Source organism: Syngnathus scovelli, chromosome 3, assembly GCF_024217435.2.
Source record: "Syngnathus scovelli strain Florida chromosome 3, RoL_Ssco_1.2, whole genome shotgun sequence".
NCBI lineage: Eukaryota > Metazoa > Chordata > Actinopteri > Syngnathiformes > Syngnathidae > Syngnathus > Syngnathus scovelli.
The window spans coordinates 22,453,981-22,464,560 of NC_090849.1; the positions used below are offsets into that span (position 1 = coordinate 22,453,981).

Sequence of the window (10,580 nt, forward strand, 5' to 3'; positions counted from 1 at the left end):
GAGAGCATTTACAGCACTTTCTTTTCCTTCCACAATGCAAAAAAAAAAAAAAAAAATTGCCTAGCATTAGGAACACGTTTGTCATTTTTCATAGTCTCTTTTTTGGAAATTTGAATATTTTGGAACTACTGTACTTGTTTGTTTTGGTCAAATTTAGTCAAACTACAGTCTGTGTTGCCATCTAGCGGTCAACAGTGGAACCCAAAATGAACACGTCAGAACATTGACTTCCCACTGGACTGTTTAATCCGGACAATGACATTTAAAATCAGCACAATACAAATATGGCAGCTATAGTAATACTGCACTCATGCAAAATTAGTTGTATATTGTTATATTACAATTCATAAAAATATTACAAAAACACACACAAGGATGGACAGATGGGTAGAAGATGATGGCGAGAAAGAGGTGATGCAAATACAGGTGGTGACTACTGTCATGGCACAGCCACCACGAACAAAAACAATAAACGGAAGTCACCCCCTGAATGCTTTCCCTTCACGCCGTGCGCGGGGTCAAGAGGCCTTTGAACAGCTGTCTTGTCAAAACCAAACAGTGTCACAAAGGCCGCTGGTACTGGAATGCCCCCCTTTCACGCCGCCTAATCCCAGAACACACTGCTGTCGGAGCCCATCAGGCAACGAGCCAGAGATGGGCCTTCCTGCCCTTTGGAAGGCGGGTTAGCAGTAGTGGCTCAGGGGAAAAGGGTTGGGGGGGGTGTTTGGGGGCCTGAGGGTGCTGGTGCAAAAAGAGAGAAGAGTTGTGCTGACTGAGGCCAGTTGTGTAGTTGTCAGGTAAAGATTACCGAAGGAGGTGAAGTTCAAGTGGATGAACGAGCAAAAACAAGCAGGAGTGAAGACAAGGTCCCTTTAAACCGAAAACGTTCATTCGCTCAGAAAAAAAGAAGTATTTCCGGGCCAAAACAACAACAAAATATACGACTTGTTTATTTTCACTAATGGTCAGGGTACAAAGGATTTCTGCGCTAACAAAGTCATTGTTTTATAATAAATAAACAAATACACAAATATGTAGCGAGAGAACAACAAATCACAGTTTTCCTCTTTAAGGAACTTTCTGGTATGTGTGTAGGTGCGCGAGTATGTGCGCGCGTGTGTGTGTGTGGTATTTGGAATTCCTGCGCTTGAATGACCTGTGTTGTTCAAGTCAGGAATGTTATGTTAATCTGCTATTTCTTCCAAGGAAAAGAAAACACACACACACACGCACGAACACAAAACCCCACAAGTATAGAGAAGTGCTGTGTCTGACCTTTAAGTGTCATCAATAAAAAAAAATAAAAAAAGGAAATAGGCCTGGATGGTTTGTCTACATTTGCACACGGTATCCAACAGCCATGGCAGCCCTATTTCCACAATTAGGTGGCCGTAAGTGGTAAGCGGTGATTGCCATGGTTGCCCGGCAACAAAACCTGCCAGTACATCATGAGGCTGTCTGTCAATAGTGGGACGGAGTGATTATTTATTCAGCCGCATCTTACACTTGCCGACTAGCACTCTTGTAAAACTAACTAACCGACTCTTCGAATATTTATTGAGCCACTAACAGCTGGGCCCGGCCGGCGTGGGAGCTTCACAAACGACATTTTGGGTAAATGAGGCTGCCGCGGGAAAGGTCGTGTAAAGGGTCAGGAAACAATATCGAAACACCTGAGAAATTGCTGCTCATTCCTGATTTTTTTTTTTTGCTTTTAGGTGAATAGGAATACAGTGGAACCTCTATGCGCTTTGAGCGGTGTTGATATCGAGATTCAAAACAGAATCGCTACACGAGTTTTTATCACGTTTTTTGTAAAAAGAAGTCACAAGCTGTTCGAATTAAACAATAAAAGGTGTACTCACCCTTGACGGCCAATGAGAAGACTTGGCGACGACTGTGGACTTGTTTTTCTTTTTTTTGTCATCATTATGTTGACGCTGTTCTCTGATCGCTCTCCCTTTGCCGATTTCGTTTTAGAGGTTCCACTGTACTGACACGGAGAGCAAAACGTTGGGCACGGAAGCAGCCAATGGGGTCTTAATGTTAGCGCAGTCGCTGCCGTTTGGTGTAAAATCACGTCGATACAAAAAAAAAAAAAAAACATGTCGCGACACATGGCGATCGAGAGTAGAAAATGTATAAAGCTAAATCATATATTTCTGCATATTTATACATTATTAAAACGCACTTGCATTTATGGAGGTAGATAGCAGGGAGGTGAAAATATACAGAGGTTGCTGTGCTTTGGAGAAGAAAAAAAATAGGTGGCGGTAAAATTTTGAAGGTTATTTGCAAGGTTAGCTGCATGTGGAGTAAGCCATACAGTACAGAATATGAGGTGGATGATTAAAAAAAAAAAAAAAAAAAAGTGGCAGGATGCTGCTGATCTCCTTGAGTAAACCCATCCGGGACTTTTTTGCAGGACACCGTTTTGCAGGAGCTGTCGAGGACAACGCGGTGGCTCCTTCCACGTGGACGTGTGGCGTTCACACAAAGAGGACAGAGTAAGGGGGGCATCGGCAGACTTGGGACGACGACTCTCGCACCCATGAACCGTGGCAGCCTACGGCGGAAGCTGCGGACCAGAAGGTTCTAGACACAAAAAAAAGAAACGCATCTCAAAACTTTGGACTACAAACCTTTTCAGTCATTTTTTGTTTTTTAGTCCTTATTCACAATATTATACGCTTATCTTGAAAAGGTATCAAGGGTTTGGTTCACCTGGTGCCCTCCAAGCCGTCTCCTCCACATCGCTCCGACTTGGACATGGCGTCACTCTGGCACTCTGCGCAAACCAGCCTCTCTCTCACCAGCTGGGCACTCCACAATTTCAGTTTGCAAGCCGCACTGGCTTGTTTCACCCTCAAATACACACAATAGCTGCAAAAAAAAAAAAAAAGATATTATACATAAGTGACTGAATGAATCAAGCATGTAAACTTGGCACGAACGCGGCAAGCTGTGTTTTAATGGCGCCCCCGGGCAGACAAAAGAAAAATGGAGGCTCTGATAACAGCAGCGTCATTTGAAGGTGATCCAGCGGTGTCATGTCACCTGCAGCATATCCTAATATCAACAACGCTCGGCAGACAATAATAACGTGTTCTCTGGCAGACGCTTTGTACTTCACACTCTATTTGTTTTGTCTCTCATTCAGTCATCTGTCGCAAAACATGAGCATTTGCTCGGAGAAAACACTTCTATTTCTTTTTTTCTCCTTTGTTGAAACGTCTATTCTGACGAGGACTAAAAAGATGAAGTCTTATTTTTCGTGAACTGCATCATCTTTAGCGGAATAGCTGGAACACATAGCTGCTTTTCTGGCGAAGAATTTTTCATTATTTTAATTTTTTTTTTATTTTATTTTAAATAAAGTTAGAAGAGAAGAGGAGAATTTTAAAACAACACAAAAAAATGTATTTTTAAAGAATACGTTTCACTAATAATGTGCGTCGCTAACAGCCACTATTACTAAAATTTTAAAATTAATATCTTATTTTTTCTGGTAATATTTTGACATCAGTCTCAGTTTCATTCGTGCAATATTTATTCTATCATCCTTGTAAATTTCAATTTAGTCAGGCAAATATCATTTTTGGAATATTTGATACAAATGAACTGTGCAATTGAATTTTGCGCACACAACTTGATTTAAAAAAAAAAAAAAAAAAAAAAAGGAAAAATCCATTTGGCTTTAATCCTGATGGGTTTCTTAAAAACAAGCTCTCTCTTTTTTTCCAACTCCAACAATTTGCCAAATTGGCATGTTGGCTAAGTTAACCGAGAGGCTAATTCCCTCCCATCTTTCCGTAAATCAGATTGCGTCACTGACGTTCCATCTTATTATCTATGTCAGGTTCCTGACAACATCAGGGACCTTCTAATGCACCGGAGGAGGCTTTTAATCCCTTTCCTCATCCATGAATGTCTCATTTTCTTGAGTAATGTGCGTCCAAGGCCCTGATAGCGGGGGAAAAACACGCGAGTCCAATGTCACTTTTAATCAGCTTCTTGGAGAACGGCCATGACTTTACATCCTGCTCTCTGAGAACATCTGCAATCACAGCAAAGACCACATCCAAGAAGGACGGCTGTACTTTCTTTTTTTTTTTTTTTTTAAATCTGGATTACACCAGCTTTATCAGCAAAGGTCAGTTCACGATAGACACTGTTCATTTTGCAGTCAAAGCAAGCTCAAGGCTCCAAAGAAGAAAAGCATCCTTGCTTCTTTCTGCTAGACCAAAGCTCCGCACCAAGTGCAGTGCAAAAAGGAGACATAAATTGTTTATAAGCAATTCAGATAGAAGCTCATCAACCTTACCTGGCCTTCTCCTCCTTCACCAGCATGTGAGGCCTCCTCCAAGGATCCTTAAAGTTCCTCTTGAAGGAATCCGGAAGGATCTTCGCCACGTCTGCAGGTGGTGAAGGAGATGGTGGAAATGCAAAGAAGAAACAAACAAGGCAATTTTATCCGCAACTTGGGATTGAATTGTAATTACTTGAATAATCATCATTTGGACTTTGGGAAGAATTCCACCGTGTTGTCAATGTTTATCGAGAGGTTCTTGCACATTCCCGAGGAAAATGATTCAACTCAGCTGCGGCCGATACGGTAAATGTGTAACAGAACTAAATATCGCCCAAAGCAGAGCAGAGCATTAATACTTAACAGAGCGACCGGCTCACCTTTCGCCGAACTGCATATCTGGTTGTTTCCGAAGCAGCCGCGGCGCTGTTTGAGATCCGGGCAAGGCGTCCCCCCGTTTCGAGGCGGGACAGACACTTGGCGACTCCTTTCAGTGCTTCCCACCCCGCACGGAGACGTACACGGTGACCAGGGACCCCAGGAGCCCACCGCACAGTCGATGGCTGCTAGGGAATCGTATGGAAACAGAGATCAGTAAAAATGGACACACTCGAAAGCTTGGGAATGAAACGTCTAGCGTGTGTGTGTGGTGCTGAATGTTGTAATTGACCAAATAAGACTCTGATGGTGAGCACACTTGAGCACACAGCAATCAGGCCCAATTAACCAATTACATCAATCCGAAGAGGAAGTGGTATTGATCAAAGTTAAGCAGCTCCAGCGGGAAATCAGCGGCAGCCGACCAGGAAGTACACACGTCATAAACACAAACAAAGAAGGTGAGAGGAGGTTCACAATGATTGATTTTTGTGCTCCTGGTTGCTTTGAAAGTATTTTTTTTTTTTTTTTTAACTTGCTGGATTGTTTGTACAACCAAATTGCATGCAGGCAATAATTTCAATGACCTATTTTAGATCCGATTGGTCCAATCAGAGGTGAAAATGATCCATCTGTCATTTCATCAAAATGATAAAAGTCAATCTTAACAATTAATCTTAACATCTTAATTAGCTTAATAATTATTTAATAGAATGTGATGTCAATTTAAAAAAAAAAAAGGTTAAAATCACTGTGATAAATTTCTCTGAGCAGCAAACGGACAATGAGGAGAGCAGGTGCATCCGGGGGAAGGAGAAGATGAAGAACCCCAAACTATGGAGGGACTCCCCGCGTGACCACTCCATCTTCATTGTGTGTGTGTGTGTGAGAGCGCTTTCAAGGTGCCTCCACGCTCTGTTCATTCCCATGGTGCTGTCGGGGGGGCGGCTGTCTCGGTGACACAGCCAGTCCACAAAGCCACTGTGGAATCTCTGCATTCCTGCACATTAGTGCTGCCCACCTGACACCCGGCTGGCCGTCCGTCCGGCCGGCCGGCCGTCCGGGTGCCTTTCCCAGATCACCTCACAGCACACTCATTTGTCCGAGCGCTCGGGCTCATTCCAATTGCAGTCATCACTGGAAAACACACTTGTACCTCCATTTGGATTCATCTGGAGCCAACTTGCTCCTCATTCTTCTTCTGATCCAACACACACACACTTTGCTTCTCTTCACCGAGGGCCACACGGCCAATTAGGGTCTTTGGTGAAAAGGGCGTACGATGAAATGGATAGGGTCGGCGAGTTCCCGCACTCCAGGAAGGGGGTAGGGGGGTGAGCCCACCTCCCCCCAGACCCCCCTGCACCAGCATGGCGCCTTGTGAGCCAGGCCCACCGGAGGTCAGGAGGTAATTGCCTAGCCGCGGTGGTCCTGCGCTCTGTTTCTGGTACGAGCAGAGCGACAAGAGACAAGAGTCGCCACCCACGTGATAAACCCTGCTAACAGTCTGACCCGCCGCTCGGCTCACGGCCACCACCTCTGACCTCTCACCCCGCGTGGAGAAAACAAGTGGTTTTTGTCAGTGTGTCAAGCACCCCCCTACACTCTCCCAAAATAATTAGCCCTCATTTAAAACATTTTGGCAACACGCTCTAAAATAAATAGGTACATTTTGTTTGCCATTAGGGTCCTTCCAGAATTGGAGAACATACAAAAATAATATGTATTTTTATTAAATGCAATTCATTGCCCAAATAAATGCTTCATTCTTCGAGAGAAAATACTTCTGCTTGCTTAAATGTGCAATATTGTGTTCAGACACAAAAATACGTTTAAAAATAAAGAGTTTTATTTGAGATGACCCAAAACACGATCCTAAGATAAACAAACTCAAACAAACGTGACAAGGCAAGAGTGTTTTTAGTCCGCACGGAGAGAAATAATAATAGAGGGTTGCTTCAGGGCACTTCCAGTAATTCTCCCTGGCAGAGGTTCACACAAACATTGTGAAATGGCAATTTTGTCTTCCGCCTTGTCGCAAACATCGGCAGTCGCACTTTACGATAATTGCGCCCCGTTTCGGCTGGCTCTGCTTCCATTTTAGGTTGCCGTGACAAAGGCCTTATCGGACAATTTGCTTTATCTCCTTGTCCCTTAATCACCTTCTTCTTTCCCTCCATCTGTCCCTTTTTTGAACACCCCCTTCTCTGATGGGACCCAGATGTCCAGCTGTTCTCAGGAGGACAACAGACCCCCTAAAAAAAAAAAAAAATCCCGAGATACCCTCCCAGCCAGAGACACGGGGGCCAACTACGAGGCTAATGACAGGTTAGCACATACGTAAATGTTTCCTGACAAAACAACAAGTGAGGTGTGTTCGAGAACCATCGTGAAGGTTAGAATCAATCTCACCTTGGTTATGGGAGTCTACAACTACTTCTAAGTACCCACAACTACTGCTCGACCAAAGGCTCCCATTAGGATGTTTAAAAAGTGTGATGCAATAGTGGCTTCTTGAAAACAAGCAAGCCGTTTGAAGAAATGAAAACAAAAAAGTGATTTTACAAGCAGAAACATGCGTGGAGCGCAGTTGGAGCGTGTAGCTGTTGGTCCAGCTGGCCCGTTTCAAGCCTTCGAGGTAAAAACATCCAAAGACGGGAACGTGTGGGATGGAAGGCAGGAAGAACGAGGAGTCAACGTCCGGGTCAGGACGTGACAACATTTCCCCGTAGGGGAGAAGAGAAGCAGACGTGCCAGATGAGTGATATCAACAATATATTAATTGCTACGTCACCACTTAAAAAGTTTTCCCACCCTTGGTCCACATGCACACACAAGCATCGTAATGTCCTACTGCCAAATGAGTAACGGTGTCAAACAAGATGGCCGTGATGCCATCCAACTGAAAAAACAATGCCGGAGTTGCAGCTGCCGCCACTGGCAGAGCTAGGATTTTTTTTCTCGAGGGGGCCAAGGGGGTTGTTTTTTACAAACCCCTTAATGTATTCAAAATACTGATTCACGATGGGTTTTCTATGGAATATCTGGACTGGTACTTGGGAGTAGTCCAATCATATTTGGGGAAGGGGGGGCAGTGCCCCTCCGCACCACCCTCTAGCTCCACCAGACAGATGTTGATGAAGACCAGACCTGCAGCATCGGAATCTGATGAGTCCAGGTGGAGTCTCGTGTGGAACAGAGCCAAGGACATGACATGTAGCACACAGGAAGTCAAAGTTTGTTTTTTTTGTTTTGTTTTTTTTACTGTCAAGATACAGCAGACTATCTTATCAAACTCAAATCCTTGAGCAACCAAAGATATTCTGTTTAGGTGTTCAGCTTTGTTATGGCTCTATTTCTTTAATATGTACTGCTATCTTGGCATCCTTGGAAATATAATGAGAATGTTGTTTTTCTGTTTTACAGTCAATTTCTGTATTTTTGATCCAGCATGGGTCAAGCCAAGGTTGAGTGTGCATACATAAAGGTTGTGTGTGCTTATTTAACTAGAGGGGCTCGCCGGTGTTTTAAGAGCTCTTGAAATCCACCATTGTTCCCTGCAGGTGCTTGTTAGTGAGCACTTAAGACACAACATACAGCGGCACACAATCCCTCCAATGTCCACACAATGAGAGCTTTCCACACACTCCACGAGAGACGAGAGCAGCCCTCGCTCGCTGCTTTTTTACCCTTCCCTACTGTAATCCTAACCATCTTTGGCCGTATGTTTCCATGGCACCCGTGCACTCCTTTGTCCTTATATAGCATCAGTCAGCAGCATGATTTCAGCCTTATGACCCCAAATTTGCTTTTGGGCCATTCTCTGACTTTCCACGACTAAAATTGCATGCCTTCACGCACTGACATCAATGGTGCACCATTTTGAACCGGTGAGGCATGCAGTGCCCCACCACATTGTGTAGATATTCTATAACTAGTACCACAAAGGAATTTTAAGGTCCCACTGAAAGGAAACAACGAGTGAATATTTTGTAATGTGACATTTTTGGGAAAAAAATACTGCATTTTGTCTTAGAATTGCAATATCACGAAAAGGTCAGATTTATTTATTTTCTTCAACGACAAAAGCAGACTATGGCCGCAGAACATTTTAACAAGTGAGTATTGTGACATCATTTTTTTTCTTTGAAATTGTGACATTTTAAATTAAAAAACTTGCAATATGAGACATTTCTTCCATTTTTCCAAGGCGAGTGGCATTTTGTACAGCCATAGAAAAGGCAAATGTTATGGATTAGTTTTACACCAGGTCTGATTCTTCTTCTGCAACTCCAAAAAACGGTTTTCTTTTTTTACATCGTGATTGTGACATCATTAATGAGAAAGAAGGTTGATAACACGCCTGTTTTAAAATATTAGCGTCGACGTTGGCGATTTTAGACACCTTTAAACGACGGATATTTGAATAAAAACTATGATTATATTACAATACTTACCGGCGTATAGTCTTTGTTTTCCATGATTAATATTACAGTATCTTGATGAGTTACTTGCACTAATAATAGTAAAAAAATAAAATAATTGGTCTTCTTCGTTTGTAATTGCATGGCTGTATTATACTGCCTCCTGGTGGCCAGATTGGGAACCCTTACGGTCTTATAATGCAGCACAATGAGCAGTAGAATTAGCTGTTCACACTTTATTTATCATAGTTCTTATCATTAACATATACTTAATATTCACGTATTAGACTATCATGTTTCTATATTGTTTTTACTCGGCTTTTACAAAGTGCAGTACTGTAGTTTAGAAAGTATTATTATGTAGTATTAGAAAATTATATAGATGGATCTTTTTTTTTTTTTTTAAAAAAAAGAAAGATTTAAAGTTATATCTAAAGGAACACTATATCTGAATTGAATTTCAAAAGTAATTTTTCAATTACATTTTTTTAGGCCTTTTAAACACCAAATTGAACTTGTCAAATTGATGGCACAATTCTAGTAGTTCCGAAGTAAAAGTTTTTTGGCGACTCACCAGATATTAGGCACACACTCTGGTAGTCGTCGCAGCAGTCTCCGGTCTTCTGACAGTACGTGTCGCAGTAGCACACCGTCTTCCTCCGCGTGTACTCGAAGCAGTCGTTGTTCCGCCCGGTACAACAGTTGGGGCTATCCCGCTCCCGGCAGCCGGCCTCCACTCGAGGCACCGTCACCCCGCACAGCAAGGCCAAACATCCGCACAGTGACAGGACAGATCCGAAACGCGCGGAGCTCCGTTGGTGCGCACCCATGACCAAGGTGCTCCACGCGGCTGCACAAGATTATACGATTTTCTTCTTCAATCTAAGTTGGTGGCTGGGGGTGGAAAATGGTTTTAAATGGCTTTCCTCGTGGGTCTTGTTACGGGAAAGCGCCACACAGCATTGCGCTGCTCCGGGATGGGTGACAATGAGAAGTTAGTGATGCGTAAAAGTGGACCAAGAGCGCGCAACAGCTCTCCTCTATGCGCCCCTGTGACACGCCCCTTTGCGGCTATTGTTGCCTTTCCCAAACTTTTACTGTACCTCTCTCTCTCTCTCTCTCTCTCTCTCTCTCTCTCTCTCTCTCTCTCTCTCTCTCTCCTCCCCTCCCTCCCTCTCCCTCCAGGTTTTTTTTTACTAATATCAATTCGTCAGTAGTACAAAGTAACAAAGTCCACTTTGTAAAATCTCATTTAAATTTGTATATACGTATTCTCAGTGCAGCAATGCTTAGGAAATACTTTTTAAAATCAATGTGTGTCCATTCAGCCATTTTTTTTTTTTTTTTTTTGCTGACGCATTCAAATAAAGTGAACGAATTCAGGTGGGCCAACACTACAAAAGATGCTAATAGAAGAAATATAGAATATTAATGCATTTACATGTATAGCAATGGAAGACTCTCTTCCC

General features: G+C 43.0%; 1 protein-coding gene across 2 annotated transcripts; it reads right to left on the reverse strand.

Moving 5' to 3' along the window:
* Positions 1–223: 223 nt before the first annotated feature.
* On the reverse strand, positions 224–10,186 carry si:dkey-178e17.3 (somatomedin-B and thrombospondin type-1 domain-containing protein). Of its 2 annotated transcripts, none has more exons than XM_049763402.1 (5): positions 9,686–10,186; positions 4,690–4,872; positions 4,325–4,415; positions 2,725–2,883; positions 224–2,595 (listed from the first exon to the last, which is right to left on the reverse strand). In XM_049763402.1, exons 1-5 carry the CDS (start codon positions 9,939–9,941, stop codon positions 2,490–2,492), a joined length of 795 nt encoding a protein of 264 aa, XP_049619359.1. In that variant the 5' UTR covers positions 9,942–10,186; the 3' UTR covers positions 224–2,489. The 2 variants fall into 2 exon arrangements, with proteins under 2 accessions (XP_049619359.1, XP_049619358.1); XM_049763401.1 differs by having other exon boundaries at positions 4,690–4,875.
* Positions 10,187–10,580: the final 394 nt, after the last annotated feature.